The 21,334-nt window shown below is 42.7% G+C and overlaps 1 protein-coding gene across 1 annotated transcript in view; it reads right to left on the bottom strand.

Annotated features, from left to right (window-relative positions):
• GYS2 (glycogen synthase 2) overlaps positions 1-21,053 on the bottom strand; it is a 127,722-nt gene extending 106,669 nt beyond the window's left edge. Inside the window, exons 1-2 of the mRNA XM_082255031.1 lie at positions 20,734-21,053; positions 6,080-6,261 (exon numbers count right to left, since the gene is read on the bottom strand). Coding sequence (XP_082111157.1) covers positions 6,080-6,261; positions 20,734-20,869 — 318 coding nt within the window. The 5' untranslated portion in view covers positions 20,870-21,053. The remainder of the gene's footprint in view (positions 1-6,079; positions 6,262-20,733) is intronic.
• Between the last annotated feature and the right edge of the window lie 281 nt (positions 21,054-21,334).

A 21,334-nucleotide genomic window follows, 5' to 3' on the forward strand; every position in this document is an offset into this window, starting at 1 on the left:
ACAAGGCGGTGGGAAAATTCGTATGTCGCAATGGGGGCGTGGTCGTTCGGCACCTGGAGTTGGAGGTTGAGACCTGGAGGTACTTGCGGGGCGATGGGGTGCACCTAAATGCCGTGGGGACTGACTTGTGGGCTCTGGGGTTGCAGGACGGTATTCAGAGGGCATTGGGGGTGTGGAGGGGCACTCAAGGGTAAGGCTTCACCCTTGGCGTGCGGTGGCGTCTTTTTGTTGGTCTTTGCTGGCAGGTGCAAGAACCTTTAAGGCAAGATAATGGTTCGGGACCCACTGGTGGTAGGTTCCCTCTGGTGCGTTCCAGTTGAGGTCAGTTGACTGGAAGGAAACATGGGTACACTGCGGGTAGAGTGTTGTCTCAGAGCTGGAGTTTTGCGGCTGGAGGCCTATTATGTTTAAGTGGGCCCGCAGTGTAGTATTTTATCTGAACATTAAAATGGGGGGCCTCAAAGACCAACAAAAGCTTTAACTGTTTTTGACGTTTCTGTTTTAAGGAATGGTTTTTTCCTTTATGTTAATTTATGTTAATTTAATTTGAAATTGGTTAATAAAAGGGCTGCTATGGCCAATTTTATTCCACTTACGGTGTCGTCTCGATTATTGGGATAAGGTAAAGGGAAAAGGATGCAAGCGGGTGGTGGGTTGGCCGTTTCAGCCAGGTTTTATAAGGACATCTGTTCTACGCTAGTCAAGGGAGGCCCGGAGCAGGAGCGGAGAGATAGCATAGGGCCAGCATGACTAAGTGGACAGGGGAGTGTAGGGGTTAAGTCAGTAATAAAAGTTATCAGTGGTAATGGGGGGAGCCTAGGCTGTTTAGCTAGCTCAGGGGGAGGTGGGGCTGGCAGACAGGAAGAGGTGGGATCTGCTGGGGGGCGCCAAAAATCCCCTCACTCGGCAGCTGAAGCGTCCCTCCCTCCCGCCCTACTGTTTAACCTCTATTTGTTGGATCCTGGGTGTGGGGTTTTGTTACTTTATTGTTTTTTTTTACAGGTTTGCCTGGGATGTCGTGGCAGCTGTGGCGTCTTTTTGTTGGTCTTTGCTGGCAGGTGCAAGAACCTTTAAGGCAAGATAATGGTTCGGGACCCACTGGTGGTAGGTTCCCTCTGGTGCGTTCCAGTTGAGGTCAGTTGACTGGAAGGAAACATGGGTACACTGCGGGTAGAGTGTTGTCTCAGAGCTGGAGTTTTGCGGCTGGAGGCCTATTATGTTTAAGTGGGCCCGCAGTGTAGTATTTTATCTGAACATTAAAATGGGGGGCCTCAAAGACCAACAAAAGCTTTAACTGTTTTTGACGTTTCTGTTTTAAGGAATGGTTTTTTCCTTTATGTTAATTTATGTTAATTTAATTTGAAATTGGTTAATAAAAGGGCTGCTATGGCCAATTTTATTCCACTTACGGTGTCGTCTCGATTATTGGGATAAGGTAAAGGGAAAAGGATGCAAGCGGGTGGTGGGTTGGCCGTTTCAGCCAGGTTTTATAAGGACATCTGTTCTACGCTAGTCAAGACAAATTTGGACCAAACCCTACTACCATTAAAACCCACCCCCAAGGCCTCTCTCACTTCCATCCAAGCTCATCCCTAAGGCCTCATGTGAACTGGACGTTTGTAAAGTGGCTGTTCGGGTTGTATGGCTTTTTTTTTTTTTTTGCCTAAATGCCCCAGGGTTTACCTCATTTACTAAGCTTTGGAGCAACGGCTCTTGCAACTGCATTTTGCACAGTGCACAATCTATTTGCCTTTAGTAAAGTGTCTATGCATACAAAGGTGTTTAGAGAATTTTAGAGGCAGGCACGTTTAGAGGCAGAAAAAAAAAACCCCACTGCCAGTGCGTCCAGGGGCACCGAAGTTTTGTTTGCAAAACCGCTTGACGCACATAAACGCACCTAAACAATTGTTAACACTAGGTGCATTTAGCGCTAGCTGTTAGTTCATTTGAATGGGCAAATAAATTATTCTGTCCAATTAAATTAATTGACAGCCAAGTGATTGACACACCTAAATGTGTTACAGGCATTTACAAGCGTCAAGCATTTTTTTTCTGCCAAAAAGCTGCTGCCAGGAGGAAAGGCATTTAGGAGAGTTGGTAAAACGTCCTGTGTGGACGAGGCCAATCCCTGAGGAATCTGGAACTGGTAGATATATAGGACCTGATAATCTATCATGTACACTGCATGTTTTACAGCTGGTGTTTTTGTCTTTAAACTTTTTTTTTCTTCAACCAGTAAACTCCCCAGCATGTTATCCTATGGGGGTTGATTTATTAAGGCAAATACACTGTGCACTTTGCAAAGTGCAGTTGCACTCTGCAAGAACAGTTGCTCCAGAGTTTAGTAAATAAGCAAAAGCTCTGCTGACTTTCATCATCCAATCATGTACAAGCATAAACTGAGTTTTTTTAATTGTCCTTGCATGTGATCAGGTACTTTTTGCAGAAGCTTTAGCTTTTAGCTTTTAGCAGTCATATCAGCAGGGAGCATCGATAGTTTAAAAAAACTATTAGATGGGCATCTTAAAGACCACAACATACAGGGGTATTCAATGTACGATTAACAGCAAACACACGCGCACATCATAGGTTGAACTGGATGGACTGATGCCTTTTTTCGACCTCACAAACTATGTAACTATGTAAGCTTTACTTCATTTACTAAGCTTTGGAGCAACTGCACTTGCAGAGTACAACTGCCCTTTGCAAAGTGCACAGTCTATTTGCCTTTAGTAAATCAACCCCTAAGTGTCCATACACACATAGGCTGTTATATGCACTTTTGGCAGGGGTGTTTGCAGCTAGAGAGGAACTGAACCCGGAGGTACTGTGGAGCTGTATGAGAGGGGAGACACTGGAGGATCTGATTCTGCAGTACAGTGAGTACAAATCTATGTCAAATGGGCTGACCTGAGGGGGGCCACCCCTGCAGCTAGAGGAGTGAGTGGACGGGTATCTGTAGAGGAGATGCTAGAGAGTATCCTGAAGAGAATGTAGATCACCAAGTCTATTGCTGGAGAGGAAGAGCAAGGAGACTCTTCCCACATGTCTTTAGCAGTCTGACAGTTACATATATGTATGATTTGATCATCATCTATGCACAGGGAGATTGTGCTCTGTGCTTTCTTATCTCTGTCTAACCACTCCTCTGTGGGCTGTCCAGGTCTTGGTTCATTTATACATTTCCACATACCTTCTCTTATAAGCAGCATTTCATCTTGAATTTCCAAGATTGGTAGTTCTGATTTGTCAGATTTGCAATGGAGAACTTCGCTGAGGGGATGGCAGCAGCCATTTCTGCTGTTCGTCTTTCTGTTGCTGTCTCCTGCACTTACTTGCTTTAGCTCACTGTATCTGGCTATATTCGGGGGGTAATCGGTATTATATCCTGGGCTTCTGTAACATGTCCTGGGCCCATAACCTGTTAGACATAACCTTTTGGAGCTAAACAAAGTACTTTCGGAACACTAATGACAGTGGCTGCCATGCGTACAATGATTGTGAAACATCACGATATTAAGACAGCTTTTCTTAATGGTGATATTGAAGAAGAAATTTACATGTCACAGCCAGAAGGATATTTGAAAAGGGACAAGAGCATCTTGTCTGCAAGTTGAATAAATCTCTTTATGGCCTTAAACAATCAGCTCGAGCATGGAACCTGAAGATTAATCAAGTTCTACTAAATGAAGGGTTTACAAGAAGCAAAGCTGATCTGTGCCTTTATGCTAAACAAGTAGACACTGAGTGGATGTATCTGCTAATTTATGTGGATGACCTGATCATTGCTCACAAAAACAACAATGAAATTGCAAAGTTAACAGGGGTACTCAACAAGCACTTTGAAACTAAAGATCTAGGTGAAGTGACATGTTATCTTGGAATTGACATCCAGCGTGAGAAAGATGGAAGTTTCCTGTTGAATCAGAGTGCAAAAATTGAATCTATTCTTCGGCAATTCAACATGGCAGAGGCGAAAGGAGCAAGCACACCTATGGATACAGTCTATCCAAAGTTAGAAGGAGAAGATGATCTTCTCACATCCAATGAACAATACAGACAAGCAGTGGGGGCACTTCTCTACATTGCAACCACTACACGTCCAGACATTGCAGCCAGCATGTCTCTTCTTTGCAGGTGAGTTGATAAACCACGTCAAAGAGACTGGAATGCGATCAAAAGAGTTATGAGATATCTGAAACAGACAAAAGACTTAAATTTGAAACTGTCAGCAAGTGGTAGTTTAAACCTCGTGGGATATGTGGACTCCGATTGGGCAGGTGATCACAGCACACGCAAATCCACAAGTGGTTACTTATTAAAATTGGGAGACAGTCCTATATCATGGTCCAGCAAGAAACAGATGTCAGTGGCATTGTCCTCTACAGAAGCTGAATACATATCTGCAGCTTATGCCAGTCAAGAAGTTGTGTGGTTACAGCAATTACTCAAGGATCTTGGAGAAGCAACATCAGAACCTACCGTCTTATTTGAGGACAATCAGGCTTGCATTAAGCTTGCAACAAGTGAGAAAATTAATGGAAGAACCAAGCACATCGATGTCAGACATCATTACATTCATGACTTAGTTGATCAGAAAGTGATTATACTTGTGTATTGTGAGTCGGAAAAAATGATTGCTGATGCTTTGACAAAGCCACTAGCTAGAACCAGATTTGTGGATCTTAGATCAGAAATGGGATTGACATAGATAGTAGTTGTTGAGTGGGGGTGTTAGCATACAAGGTTTGTATTTAATCAGCAACAACCACTGTATGTCATTACTGTGTGCCTATTACATTGTATGACCACTAGATGGCAGTGTTACATTTGTGAGTTCATGTTTTTGTCTATGCACAAAAAGTAATAAACGAGTTCCTGCTCCGAACAAAGCAGTGTTCAGTGAAACAACAGACTGTCTGCCTGTACTTTGTTTAGCTCCAAAAGGTTATGTCTAACACTTTCCATACATGTGACAGTATGGTTTAAGCAGTGTGACTGCTTCCACAAGCAACCAGGTGAGGCCAAGTGAGAGTTGTCCTTATCCAATGAATATTGTTCCAGTTGGAGTATCAACACTATTCCCCTCTCCCATCCAGGTTCCACAATAAATACTAAAAACCAACACCCCTGGACTGTTTATTGAGCAATGCACCATTGAGAGTAAGGATGAATGTGTGAACTTTACCCTAAGTGACTGTTTGCTGGTAATCAGAGGAGGCCCAACAAGTCATCACACAGCAAGCCCTACGGGGACAGTGCTACATTTCCAATCTATTAAATCCTCTGCTCTTACAGCTCTCTCTCTAACTCTTGAGAGAGTTTGCCAGCAAGGGAAGAGGGGTGAGTCATAGGAGCATAATGAGAGCTGGGAGAGGGGGCTGGAGGAGGGCAGACATAACAGGAGACTGCAGTGATCCATGAGTATTCATTCGGGAGAGAAATGTGCAGGCAAGCAGTGGTGTGAGTGTGTCTGTATATGTGTGTAACTGTATATATGTGTGTGTAACTGTATATATATGTGTGTGTGTGTGTCTGTGTAAATCCATGAAGTGAACAGGCAGCAGCTTCAGCTGCCCACAGTTAAAATGGCTGCAGCTAAACTTAGTGGAGGGAGATTTCTTCAGCATATTGTGCAAGTACAGAATCACAGTATATATAAAATAATATGCAAAGTGGTTGGAGGGAAGGTTCAGAATGGCAAATATGTTTTTATTATAAATTATGTGAGCAGGCTGCAGTTCCTCTTTAAGTATAGGTTGCTAGATTTTTACTTGTATAACAAATAACAATGATTTGCAATGCATGTTCCCGTGAATTGCATTTGTATCAGAAATAGGCAAACCCTTGTTTCTGGCCTTTTACAATAGTTTTGCAATTTGTGCAACGTATAATTGAAGAGCAGGCCTTGGTGAAGGATTTCGGACATTGTGGATAATTGGATCAGTGTCAAGAAGAAGATGTAATAGGATTTCTTGACTTTTCATTTAATTTATCCTCTGAAACTAAAAACTCTCCAAGTGTTAAGAGGGACAGTAATCCTTTGACAGCAGATTAACATTGTGGGAGATTTCACTACCTGGCAGCCCTGAGCCTGCAGTGCATCCATTGCTTTCCTGATAGCTGGCCTAGGGGGGTCGCAGAGCTCCACCTGCGTCTTGACATTGTGCTCGTAATACGGGCCCATCATGAAGTAATTCTCCCCCCATTCGTCTGAAGTAATCTTGGCTTTAGACTGGATCACCGTGTAGATTCCTCCAACTGTAATGAGACACAGAAAAGAGCAAAAATGTTTATATCGAAATTTAATCATTTTTTTGTTTGTTTGCAAAAGAGCACCTGTCATCTCTAGAAAAAGAAGGCATACTATTCACAATCTAATTGTGTTCCCTTCAAGATCTGGATCCCCAAAGGTTGACTGGCAGCACAGACAATATTAAAAAGAAAAAAAGAGTCACGCTAACAGCTATTAAACATAAAAGTGATAAAACATCCATATAGCAAAAATATACATAAAAATATCCAAACAGATGTAAAAAAAAAATATGAATGTTCCCCATTAGTGGTACAATAGGAAATAGTGGGGGTTGTACTCAAACAGAACTTCACCACAAGTGATTCCCCATCAGAATGTCATACAGCCTGCATCCATCCCTGTGTGTAGTTGACCACAGGAAGCACTGCCACCTTAAATAAAACAAATGCCTGCTTACCAGCAGTACTGGACCTCTTTAAACAAAAGACCAGTAAGTGTCACGTGTGGTGAAGTTCTGTTTGAGTACAACCCCCACTATTTCCTCTTGTACCACTAACGGGTGTAGCACTACTCCCTTGGGAGCTGCTGGTTACGGGTTCCCCTGGGTTACCATTGGCAACGACATGACAGTTCAACATTCTCCAAGTAATTTTGGCTCAGTAAGGAAACAGTCTAGGAGCTTTGTTTTTTGTGTTTTTATTGAGAACTCAGATGGGAGAAGGGAATGAGTGGGATACTCCAACTAATGTAACGATGCACAAGTAGCTGGGACCACAGAATAATGCTGAATGTTGCTAGGCCACTGCTCTACCTTTTCAGTAGCAGTGACTTAGTAAGAAATTAACTGTCTGAGGTAAACTGTACAGTACTGCAGAACAATCTTCAGGGCCCTTCCTGGCACCCCCTTTGTTCCTAATCTTCAGGGTCAACTACACGGCACCCCCTTTACTGTTACACTTCCTGTGTGAGCTAGCTGCTTGATCCCCCTGACTTCTCTGGAGTGGTCCCCCTTCCTGGCCAGACCCTTTGGCAGGCCCCTCAGTACTCATGGACACTGTTTTTCCCAAAGGTCTCTGCCAGCAGCTCGACCGTCAGCACTCTGGATCCTCTGCAGCTCAGCTCCACACCCGGTTCACTGGGCCTACTGCCTGAACCACTTTCCTCTCACACTGTAGGAGCAGAGACCGTCTGCCTCCTCCTGGGACTCTGCTTCCCGCCAAAGACGCCCTGTCACATGTCCCCTCCCTATTTATGGCCAATCCCAGGATGCATTGCAGGAATGCCCTCCCACTGGGACTGCCATAAACCCTGATGTGTCACTGGCTGGGTTTCCTCCACCGTCCAACAAGCTCCCTTATTGGATTCAGTGGGGACACTCCCTCAGACCCAGTGAATCACACCTGGAAACATGTGACAGGCAACCTAACAGAACAGGCTCCCCTGATAAGCAGAAGGAGCAAATAGATGCTTTTTCCTAGCACCTACCTAGGAGGGTGCTACACGGGGAACTTTCAACATTTTTTTTTTTTTTTTTTTACATCTGTTTGGACTTTTTTATGTATATTTTTGCTATATGGATGTTTTATCACTTTTATGTTTAATAGCTGACACATTTTTTCTATTTATACTTGCTTACTGTGTTTGTATCACACAGTGGAGTTGCAGTTTTTTTTATATTGTTGGTCCCATTCATTTATAATTTACAGCGTGTTTTTTTTTCCCTCCTTAACAAACACAGACAATAGGCAGAATATACTAAGATTTAACACTTGTTTATACATTTGCAACCCAAGTCATATTGTAATTGAATATTATTAAAAGTTACTTTTCCTTTTCAATCTGCAGCTATGTAATTTTCTGTAAAATGCAATGCAATATGGCTACCTGGAGGAGTTCTGTACACAGAATGTGTACAGACCACACCCCAGAAACATAATTTCCTGCTTGTGTGATTGGCTCACCAATTTTCCCAGAAGTCTGCCTAATGCCTCGTACACACGCATCGGTTATCGTCCGATCGGCCGATTTTCGGCTTGTTAATATGATGCTTCCGACAACCGACTGTGACTTTTCGGCCGAAAAAAATCTGGTGTGCAGGCTATAAAATTTTTGTTGGCCGTCAACACAACGGCCGATTTTCCGTCAGTCAGTACAGATTTTGGCAGACAAAAATCTGATGGGCAAGACTGGGCATGCTCAGAGAAGAAAAAACACACGGAAAGTAAACCAGCACATGACATCACTTCTGAAGTAGATTTTTGTTGGCCGAGAAAATCGTGTGCAGTCTAGGCACATTCCAACCAACAAAACACCACTCTGGACAAAAGTCGGACGATCGGTCGGCCGATAATCGTTGCTTGTGTACGAGGCATTAGATACAAGTCAGATTTCCGACATCCCCTGCAACTGAAATGTCATCTTTGGTGAGATACTCCCAAAAGGAAATCACATCTAAAGGGATGCAGCTTTCCTCATTAGCAGGCCCGTCGCAACAAGGCAGGCAAACCAAGCAATTGCTTGGGGCCCCGAGCTGGCCTGGGGCCCCAAGACAACGACTGGTCAGTCACTTACTTTGTATCTATTTCTCCCGGATATAAAATGTACAGGGGCGGAATGAGCGTTCGGGCACTTCGGACGTGGTCCGAGGGCCCGGCCGGGAAGCCAGGAAGGGGGGGCTATAGTAGTGGATGGAGGGGAGGGGTCCGGCGCTGATTCAGTGTGAGGAGGGGAGCTGGGGAGGCGCCCGGCGGCGGCGCTGCTTCTGTGTGAGGTGGGGAGGGGCCCGGCGGCCGTTGCTGCTTTAGTGAGAGGAGGAAGGGCCCAGGCTAGCGCTGGATTTCCATTGCTGATGGTGTCCTGTGTGCGGGGGCGTGTCGGCGTCTCATACTGACGTGACGTCGACGTGCCCCGCCTCCATCGGGTACGACGATCCAGTTCAGAACTTCAGTGGATTCTTCATCAAGCTCTTCATGCATCCATCCATGGCAGCGGTTTCCTTGTGAGTAGTTCTTGTGGCCTTAAATCCAGCTCCACTCAATGGTCTCTCCTGTGAGAAATGATGTGTACATACATTTGCATTATCCCACACAATTTTAATAAAAATATACGATTCATATATTTTTATTAAAATTGTGTGGGATAATGCAAATGTATATACACATCATTCCTCACAGGAGAGACCATTGAGTGGAGCTGGATTAGTTGCTGATGACTTGCAATTTGCAAAGGAGTTCCCTCTTCCTCAGATCCCCTGATTCTGTTTGATTTGTGAGTAGTTCTTGTAACATATGGCCTCTATGTGAAATCCAGCTCAACTCAATGGTCTCTCCTCTGAGGAATAATGTGTGCATTTGCATTATCCCACACAATTTTAATAAAAATATATAAACCATATTTTTTCATATATTTTTATTAAAATTGTGTGGGATAATGCAAGTGTATGTACACATCATTCCTCACAGGAGAGACCATTGAGTTGAGCTGGATTTCACATAGAGGCCATATGTTACAAGAACTACTCACATCAAACAGAAACCGCCAGGGATCGTCAGTATGCGACGCCGACACGCCCCCGCACACAGGACACCATGGAAATATATATATATTATACCTTTTAGCTGATAAAAAAAAAAGGCTTTGCATGTGTGCGGGGGTCGGGGGGGCCTCCATGTCCATTTTGCTTGGGGCCCCCAAATTCCTTCAAATGGCCCTGCTCATTAGAGCCTTGCAGGTGCACAGCTGATTGATAATTATGAAACCACTCCCATTAGACTCACTTTCCCACAAACACACAGGGATTTCTTCAAAATAACAAAAAGTCGGAATTTGCATCAAAGTTTGTTAAAATGCTTGCAATAATCGCCCAGAGGGGAATGTTTTTTCTCAATAAAAGTGGAGTTACACTTTAGGATCCTTATCTTCAGCCATGTGACTGGTATTTTCATCTCTCATTGGTTCTCCTTGCTGAAAATAACAAATAATAATAATAATGAAAGCCAGAGCTTAGAGAACTGAGCCCATCATTAATAATATACTGTGTCCAGGTGATAGGGACTCTTTGTACACACATATAATGTGCATTTTAGACCAGAACATTTCCGGATACATCTGTCATGTGATTTTTCTGCAGTTTAAACCCCCAGCCAGTCTCAAAAGTGCCCCAAACCAAAATTGGAAATACTTTTTTTACAGATCCAGCACAGTTTTAGTATGTTCAGCAGAAGAACTCGCTGCAGAGGTATTAAGTAACCAGTTAATGCAGTTTATATACTGTATTTTCTGGCGTATAAGACTACTTTTGAACCTCAAAAAAATCCCCCAAAAATGGGAAGTCGTCTTATACGCCGAGTATAATATCTCCAAGGTAACCTAAGTATAAGTATTACCGGTAGATCATGTAATAGGGGGGTCATCTTATACGCCCAGTCGTCTTATACACCGGAAAATACGGTACATTAAAAAAATAGGATTTATTTAACAAAAGAAGTGTAGGCCCCTGCATTTGACCTGGTATCAGCCTCTGGCAGTCCCTATACAGTAGTGATCAGACTAGGAGAGGGAGAAGTAGCATATAGAACCAATCATATGTGATGTATGCAGGTCTACTATTAGAAATCAAGGAGCCCCATACTGCCTACCTGACTGGGCCCAGCTAAATCCCTCCCCTCCCACCCAAAAAATATCAAATTATATTTTTTCTAAAAATACACTAAAATAAATACGATATGACATATTTACCGCCCCCTTCCCCCACTCTCTATCCTAAAACATCGCCTTGTGTGTCCGCAGCAGCTGCCAGTGGGAGAGGCGAGGAGGGATGCCAGCAGCGCTGTGGGGGAAAAGGGGCACATATACGGGGGCCCGGAAAGAAGGGGGATGGGGGTTTTGATGGTAGAACTGATCCCTCAGCAGCACAGCTGGAGGGAGGGAGTGAAGGAGAAGCTGGCAGCATTGCAGGGGGAGGCAGAAGAGGATCGGTGTCTGTCTGCAGTAAGGCATTGCAGCTGGCTCTCCTGCTCAGCAGTTGCCTGGGCCCCCTTTATGAACTGATGGGGCTCGGGCCCAGTACAGAAGGGCTGGCTGTATTGCCTTATCAGTGGCCCTGGCTGTATGCATATGTGCTAGCCACATGCGGCTCCTTCTTTTTCCAAATCACAGGCATGGGATTAGGAGGTGACCAGGCGGTGACTGCATAATTACAATATAGAAAAGTCAGGTCACCAGCCTGCCTCTGCTGTGTAAACCCCAGTACTGGATAAAAAGAATATACGGTAAATCCTTTGCCAAGTAAAGCAGCACCCTTAAAAGTAGTTTGTCTATGTGTTTAATTGTCTACATGCTCAACACAAATAATGACATTCTCACATCGGCTGCATTGTGCACAGAGATCCCAACTCAGGTTTGTCGCATTGTTAAATCCGAGCTGAATTTTTTTTTTGTATATTACAGCCTGGATGCATTTAGGCTCTGACATTTTTCAGCTCAGTTGCATTACTGATGCAATTTTTGTTGTAATTATTTTATAATTGACAATGGCTGACCTGAGGTGAAAGGTCAGGGTGTCGGGGTCAGGATGAGGATTAGCACCATGCTTAATATTGGCTATTTGGGTGTGATAAATGTGTGCTTAAATATCGCCTGCAGTATCTGTGGCAGTGTAAAACACTTGAAAATAATGAAAATTCAGCCATGTGCAAAATATTTGGTGGTGAGCATTCACGTGACAAAAAATTGTAACAAGGGTACATCTCTGGCATTAAAGGCAGACGAGAAATTGTTTAGAGGTGGAAAAATATTCCTCATCGTTAGCTGATGAACTCTGTGTCTATACACTGATTGTTACTTTTAACCACTTCAGCCCTGGAAGGTTTACCCCACTTCATGACCAGGCCATTTTTTGCGATACGGCCCTGCGTTTTTTTAAAGACAATTACACGTATGACGCTGTACCCAAAAAAATTTAAGTCCTTTTTTTTACCACAAATAGAGCTTTCTTTTGGTGGTATTTGACCACCTATGCCGTTTTTAAATTTTGCGCTATACAGACAGACAATTTTGAAAAAAAAAAAAAAAAATATATAAAAATTTTATTTTTTTACGTTCTGCTATAAAACATATCCAATAAAAAAATGTCAAAAATCGAATTTCTTCATAAATTTAGGCCAATATGTATTCTGCTACATATTTTTGGTAAAAAAAAAAAATCCCAATAAGCGTATATTGATTGGTGTGCGCAAAAGTTATAGCGTCTACAAATGTTGGGATACATTTATGGAGTTTTTATTTATTTTTTTTACTAGTAATGGTGGCTATTAGCGACTTATAACAGGACTGTGATATTGCGGTGGACAAATCGGATGCCAAGTGACACTTTGGATTATAGGTGTGCGCTGCGCACATACAGGGGGAGCCGCTGCCTCGCAGTAAATGTATGTGGGGGGGGGGGTCGGCAAAAGGTTAACTCAATTGCATTAGGGTGTGCACCCCAAAACCCAAACACATATCTCTGTGTATATACTGATGGTGTCAGTAGGGTAGAGATCAGTGTCTGTAGTTTTATTGTTATTTTTTACTCTTTTTTACCATTTTTTTTTTGTTAGCCCAGTTTGGGAGCTTTGGTGAAATATCAGGGCTCTAAACAGGGGGAATCTGCACCAAAGGGGTGATTAGGGTGTGCCCAGGCACACCTGGCACACCCTGTGGACAAGCCTAGGCTTTTGATAATTTTTTGTCAACTAGTCACACTAATACAGTGATCACTGTACTAATGACACTGGCAGAGAAGGGGTTAAAGTCAGGGGCGATCAAAGGGTTAAATGTGTTCCTAGGAAGGTCTTACTAACTGTGGGGGAGGTGCCTGTACTATGGAAAGGCAGAGATCCGTGTTCCTGCTTAGCAGAAACACAAGATCACTATCTTCCCTACTGACAGAACGGCGATCTTCCTTGTTTACATAGGCTCACCGCTGTTCTACTTCTCTCCCGCACGATCGCTGAGTGTCAGCGGACATTGAGTCTGCCTGATCCGCTGATTGGCTACTGCTGTGTCCAATCACAGCAGCAGCGGGTCGCCCGGTGGCGCGCGTGCGCGCCCCAGACCCGGAAGTGCAGAATCACATACAGGGGGAGCCGTCGCCCCGCAGTAAATGCATGGGGGGGGGGTCGGCAAAAGGTTAACTCAAAACATAGCGGTTCATTTACTAAAACCAGAGAGTGCAAACTCTGGTGCAGCTATGCATGGTAGCCAGTCAGCTTCTAACTTCGGTTTGTTCAGTTTTTTTTTATTTTTTTATTTATTTATTTTTTATGTAATCTTTTTTTTTTTTAAATAGAATTTATATACACGAAAATCAAACAAACAACACCAACCACGGTGACAGCGTCACCTTTGTATCACAGCTTGGAATACAATAGACCAGAAGTAAGAAGTTAGCAATACCAGAATGAGGATGTTCCTTGGCACTGACATATTCCTCCTCTAAAACTGAGGCCCATCTGTTGGCGGATGCACCCCCCGGAGATGGCAAGTACAGGAGACTGGCTACGATATCCAGGGGCTTCTGAGGCTGGCAGCAAGGAGAGACCACCTGGGAATGGCATCCGACGGGGAAAGGCCATTAAGCACCAAGATGGCAACCACATTAAACTAGGGTGCCCCCAGGTTCCAATTCACACCTGGTAGAATAAAACACTCAACTAGTGTGGCAAGCAACGCAGTAATACACGAGAATAAACAATACAAAGAAGAAAAAAAAAAAAGTCATATAACCCCAAAGAGGGCAGAAAAGAGGAAAACACAATAAACAAATAAAACAAAGAGGAACTTATAACTGGTCCTTCATCATAGGGAAACTACATGAAGGGCATAAACTGCAAGCCTTGCCTAGTCATGAAAATGAAAGTGAATATTACGTAAAATCAAGTACAAAGAAAAAGTAATATTGTAAAGCCCAAGGTGAAGTAAACCATCACCCCCTGCGAATGGTAGACACCGCAAATGGGAACTACGGTGACCTGGAAGCCAATGACGTATCATGTATCCAAGTGGCCTAGGCTGCATAGAACTTGCTATAGCGATCCTTGCACTTGGCAATCCATTCCTCTGCCTTCATAATGTTATTAACCATTTTAGTCCAGTCAGCACAGCTAGGAATCTACGATTTTTTCCAGTATATCGGAATTAGGCGACACGCAGCGTTTAGTAGGTGCGGCAAGATACATTTTCTGTAGTGGCTAATAGGAATGGAAGGCAAATGTAGCAAGAACTGCAGGGGGGAGTCTGGAACATCAATATCATCAGCTTGTTCAATTAAGCTTTAAAAAAAAAAAAATCCATAAATATCCATAATAAAAAGCCAGATTTCCCATTTCATCAGTTTAGTGCAGTGAGAACAATGTTGTCTATTTACTGGCCAGTTGTGGGTTAATAGTACACTATTGTGCAGACATAACCCCTTCATAACCGCCTGTGATGTCATACTGCCACCTAGTGTCTATATGCGGTAATACAACACCCAGTCACTGATCATTCACAGTGTTACTTGCAGGGTGTCCGTCTATGGCTCACTCTGCGGCCCTGACCTCAATGTACTTTGTCTTCTTTATAAACCGGCTGATGTTGTCAATAACTTTGGCCCCTTTATTTCAACTTTTCAGTCAATAAACTGAGAAATGATTAACTCACCGGGGCCACAAAGGGATCCTCCTCCAGACCTGCCAGGTGAATGGTTGCCCCAGTTTATCCAGTAAAGATGAACCACAGGCAGACAGATAAACACACAGATGAAATACATAAATGGGAGGTTTTTATCAACAAAAGGATTTGTCTTTTTTTTCCCTTCCAGTCCTTATATTTATACAGCTCTGCCACTAGCACATCCCTATCTGGGTTTTCTTCATTGCAGTTAAAGTGTATTTAAACCCAAAATAAAAAATTTAACATTATGCAGCTTACTAGCCCATACATGTGATGGCTAAATGTGTTTCTTTTTTTCAGGCTAAGAACATTTTCAGCAAATACACAAACAAAAACAATGCTATCTTTCTTTTGTAAACTACTAACCCCATCAGCCCACCATGTAATGGGGATGGTTAAAGGCAGACATGTTTAAAGAATATGTAAATCCAACTTTTCATATTCTTGATATGTGGCTGCTGTACCATGTACTTGTATAAAAAAAAGTATCATGTTCTCTTTGTATTGTTCCCTTTGTGTAAAATCCCTGGTGTTCCCGCCAGTCCCTTTCCTTAAAAGCTGACCACACTAGGCACACTAAAAAAACATAAGTGGTCAGTTCTCTAGCTGTTCTGGGAACTCAGCCTGCTCTCCTCCAATGATCAGACTTGTTCTGAGCCCCCCCCCCCCCACACACACACACTTGCACACACACCTACACAGCCTTTTACTTAGAAGATCAGTGTGCTGCCACTTCTCCTCCCCCTAGCTCTTATGCGCCTAAGAACAGAGGAAATGAGATCACTTGTAAAAAAGTGTTTATAATGTTTTTCTATATCTATTCACAAATGTTATGCCTTTCATTTCTATTTTAAATTGAATGGTTTGTTTTACAAGGTGATCATTTACAATCACTTTTCAGGTTTTGGGTGGAGTGAAGAAGGATTAGATCCTCTCTTAGGTTTTTATACCTGTCTGTGCTGGGGAGAGTCACTCTCTATTTATCCTGGTGCCACCAAGAAAGATAGTAATGGGAAATCCAAAAGGTTTCAGCTGTCCTCGGAGCAGAGGGAGAGAGAAACTGCCTAAAAAGGTGGTTTACTCACTTTGGACAGATTTCCCCTCACTTCCTATTGTTTCTATGGGACAGGAAGTTATAGTAAACCCCACCCCCCCCTCCCCACCAATGACACACAAACAGCAAAAAAAAAAAAAAAAAAACTGCCAGGTTTTTACTTTTCTCGGCTCCATTCAAAACTAAAAAAATTAAGTTTTACCTTTAGATATATTTTAGTGATATCTCTCGAGCAAGATTGAGCATCAGAGTTACAACCATTTTATAAAGATATTTAGTCCAGATGCTCTTATTACTATTTATGTAAACATCCATCCTTCATTCTGCATGGGAAAAACACTTTTCAAGCGCTCTGCAAGGCAAGTCCCTCCCTGAGGAAGTCACCTGAGTGTGACGTAACGCGTAGGGCGAGAGGAGAGGCTGACATGACCCGGAAGTGATGTGATAGGACGCCCGGGTGTCTGGGTTTACTTGTTCAAAGCGTGGTTTTAATGTTTTAATGTTTTATTGTGAGTGCTTAGAAAATAAATTGATGCTGGTTTTAAATATTACACTGTGGGAGCCTTGTATCTTTGCTTCCCCCGTTGAGAGCTATGCAGAATGAATCTATAAGGGAGTTTTAAGGAACCACACACCTATCCTGTGAAACAAGGAGAAGTGACCCTGAGAGGGACCCCTGTAGACAGGAGAATAAAGTGGTCCCAATTTGATGAAGGGAAATGCAATGTAGTTCCGGTAATACATGCCCCATTGATATAGATTGGAGGAGGTTGGAGTTCTGAGAGCCTATAAGAAGCATGTGGTGCTTTTTATTATGATATTTAAATCCACTGGTTAATGGTGACGGAAATATCACATAAGTTGAAAACACAAAAAACTTTGGACATATATAAAAGTGCAGCACTTTATATTAGGAATGAACACAAGACATGCCGAAATGACCCCAATGCATTAAATTTAAAGGTAAGAATTCAGAAACATTGTTGAAATGGGATAATTTAATAAACCCTAATCACATTGGAGCATAAACTGCATCTGTGCTGAGCAAAAGAAGAAAACTATCCAAATCTGCTTCAATTTTCAGAACAGTTGCAGAGAGAAAACCCAAATATGTTTACCAAAGGCAACTACACAGTTTCACATGTGGTCCAATTATTACAAATTATCCCCATGCAACTTTAGGCTCTTTCACACTGGCCTTGAAAATAGGTGAATAGGTATATGCTCTGCAGCGTTAGGCTTCTTTCAGAGAGTGGCATTGCAGCTAGTTGACAGGGATTCAGAAGGTAATCCTGCCGCCTCCTAAACATCTTTTTTTTTCAATCCCAAGGGAGTTTTTATAGTAAAAAAAAAAAGAAATGCACTGCAACTGCGAGTGTTTGCCTCACAGTTGCAGTGCACTCCTATTGAACTCAATGATGCCCCTGATGATGTCACATATGATGAAACGCGATGGGAAGAGCTAGGATGTAGGATGCAGAACTTACCACGCATGCACGGCCGATCGTAGTCACTTTGGAAACTTGCCAGCAGAGTTTTTATGTGAAAACTGTAGTGTTTTATGCCTGTTAAATGCAGTGGCCATGTAAGTGTAATATTTTTCATTCAATAAATGTTTTATGCTGGATTACGCAATGGTTGGCTTTCTGTTTTATATATGATACCTGGCCTGGAACTGGGAACACCTTGTGCTTTAGTGTGGAGTCCATTGAAGTCCTTATATTCATATATAAGCCTGTTTTGACCACCCAATTGGGGGTCAAAACCATCTGGTAAGCCCCCCTGTTTTACAGCACGAGGTGGAGTGATCTTCTCTGGAGGGCTTTTCAGGCTATTTCTGCACTCTTTTCTTGGGTAATATTCCCATTCACGTCTGGACTGTTTGTTACAGGACAATTTAAAATACCTCTCCTAATTCATCTGAAGGACTGTCTTTTCGGTTCAATTATTTTTGAGTTTTCTTCATTTCACAGTAGATGACGTTTTACTGCACCGGTATAACTTTATGCACTTTGCACATTTTTGGGGGGATCATTGTAATTTGTATGAAATGTTAGATGTTTTCATATTTTGTATTGGATGAATTTCATAGCACCATTATATTTATATGCACATTTCACTTTAGCACTGCACATTTTTAATTCTAAATTTTGATATACTACAGCAAAGTATAGTGCTAGCACCTGTTGTTTTATTGGTAGCCCAAGCGCGAGGTGATTTGTCTGACAATGGGAGAGTTTGACGGGCGGCCTTAGTTAAAAATGCCACAGCCGCAAGGCAATGTGTCTGTTAGGCTGCGATGTTGGCATTTTGGTGGGTGGCAGGGGGCTTGGGGGCAGAGGAGGATGCGTAAAATCACGGCCTAGCGACCTGGTTTTACCGCCCCTGTGTGAAAGAGAAGTTAGCTTTGCCTTGAGTAGCAGCAAGGCAAGAATAGTGCTGCCTGCAGAATTTGTCAGATGTTTACGCTTTGTAACTGCCTCCATTCACCTCTATTGAATTGCACCACAAGCCACCATAAATGCAACGTATATGATCTTTACAGCGCATTGCAGGTGCAGTTACAAAGTGTCAAATGTGGTCATTTGCCAATTTAGCCTTGTAAAAAATTTCACAGGGTCAGGAGCAGTCATCTGGCATGACATGAACATTTGTGCAATCCATCTGAAATGCTCATTATTGCTGTAAGTTTGGTAAAGTATTTTTAGTGGTTCACCCACATCAGATGCATTGAGATGCATTTGTGAGCGCATGCCCATTCATGGCAACCATGGCAACCATAAAATAATGGTTCCCTATGGATGCAGTTCATACCAGAGCATTGCGTTGCTTGGCATTTGCCCAGGTCTGAAAAAAAGTACAGCACGTGCTACTTTTTTTCAGCACAACACAATGCAATGCATCCAAATGCACTCAAATGTGCACAAACATGCATAATCACAACACACTACAAGACAAATCAAGGCAAACAAGGCAAAAAACAAACACAACACATGTAAAATGCACACCAACTCATTACAAAAAATTGGATGTGTTGTGGTGTGACTGAGCCCTTAGGACTACTTTAAAAATCAACACTTGTGTCAAAGAGCTCTTCCTGTGTCAAGAGTGTACTGCTGGCCATACACTAGCTGAAAAATCGTTCAAACTCATTATCGAAAAACAAAAAATCGTCTGTGAGGGCAGACGATCGTGCCACCATGTAATGACCAAATTTCGAACGATAAATCGTTCAATGGACATAAATGGATCATTTTTTCGTTCACTTTGTCACATTTACCTAGTGAAAACAGTTCGGACGAGAAACACATTAACCTTTCAATTTATCGTTCATTCGAATTTTCCAAACTGTTCCTTCAATTTTTCGGCTCTGAAAAGTTAAAACCGATTTTCTGTTTGTGCCCATTAACTGGCTGAAAAACAAACGAATAGACCAATGACAGATTTTTGAACGATTTTTCGGCTAGTGTATGGCCAGCATTAGGCTCGGTTCACACTGCCTCCACTTGTCATGCAACTTGAGAGTTCAAAGTTGCACCCCATTAACTGTAACGGAAGCGTTCTAATAAGTCGCAGCAACTTAGGAAAAGGTTCCTGCGCTACTTTGGGGTGACTTTATCACGACTTGCTTTGACTTCTTTTAATGAAGTCGCAAGCAAGCGGCAATAAAGTCGTACCTTAAATGTTTGTTACACCAACACTTCATATTCCTGATATGTGGCTGCTATTACATGTACTTGTGTGAGAAAGTCTCCTGTTCTCTTTGTATTGCTTCTGTTTGAAATGCCTTGTGTTCCTGCCAGTTCCTCTGCGTTCCTAAAAAAAACTGAACACACTAAGCAGGAGAACACACCGTGGTCAGATCTGTAGCTATGCTGGGAACTCAGCCTCCAATGATCAGACTTGTCCTGACACGCCTCACCCGCACAGCCAATTACTGGGAAGCTCAGTGCTGCTGTTGCTTCTCCTTCCCCCAGCTCTAATGCAGCTGAGAGCAGAGAGAATATGATCACAATATGATATAAAAAAAGGAAAAATTTTATTTATAATGTTTTTTTTTTTAAATCTGTATACAAATGTTTTGCCTTTTATTTATATTTTAAACTGAATGGGTTGTTTTACAAGGTGGTTTACAATTACTTTTGACTTTCCCGTCGCAGTAATGTGAGCCGATCCTTAGTAATAAAAACTGCAGTGACTTCTCCAACACCATTCACAACCTTCTGCTGTCGATTTTGATTGGTGGTTGTGTGATTATAGCAGTTTATATTACTGGCCCCTTTTCTACGGGAGTGACCAGGGAGTAGAAATCTAAGCCTAAATGTGCAGTGCATTCCCATGCCGAGATGTTGTTCTGCACCTCCACCCACTTTTATAGTAGAGTGGTAAGTGCACTGCCCATGGTCTCACATGCCCATGGGTATATATTTTGTATGAGCTGCACACCAAATTGGCTTCCCACCAGATGATCACTGTAATTTGCCAATGATCACCTGACAAAGCAGTGTTGCAAAGGCATTGCTTTGTCATAAAGCTCTATCAGCATCCTCAGTCCTTACTTTTAGGGACAACGAGTAAAGCACTGCTTGCAGCTGTCGAAATGACAAAAAAAAGTCCCTTAAATCTTTCATAACAGAGCCATTTTGGTAATGGGTACAAAAAAAAAATCTCCCCAGTGACAGTGAAAGGGTTAATCCTAGATCCCCATGATAAAAACCAGCTTACCAACCTTTATTGGTGACTTCCCATGAGATCTCAAAGAGGAGCAGATCCTCAATAGGCAGTTCATCTTCGTCCCACTTTGGTAGGCCATTCAGAGAAGTGACAGACAGGGATCTGCTCAGACGCATGGCAGCGCAATCCATTCCCTATGTTGATGCAACTGTTGTCTCTCTCCCGTATTCTGGCCTCGCTAAGACATAAGAGGATGGAGACAGGCCCTCTTTACGGGATAATCCCAGGCTTATGGCTCCACTACCTGACACAAAGCATTAAACACTTGCAGTCAAATCCCTCTCTGACTTGTTAAGTGGACAGATCCTGACTGATCAGAGGTTACCTGACAGCCAGAGGGCAAATCTTCATCTGGACGAACGCCAAGCGCTGGAACCTTGAATGGTATCAGCAGTCAGGGAGAACAACCTCCCCAAGCAATCATTAGCCAGGAGTTCCCACCTGCTGGATTGCAAGAGTTATATAATATATTGATATTCAGAATATGTACTGTCAGAGAGCAGTTGGTGATGGTAAATAGGGATAAGCCAGGTAAAAGTTTTCATTTCCTTGAAATTTCAGTTAGAAATAAAAGATTTTGTCAAAATGCAAAAGGG

This window comes from Pelophylax lessonae (assembly GCF_965119305.1).
Source record: "Pelophylax lessonae genome assembly, chromosome: 4".
In the NCBI taxonomy this organism is placed as follows: Eukaryota; Metazoa; Chordata; class Amphibia; order Anura; family Ranidae; genus Pelophylax; species Pelophylax lessonae.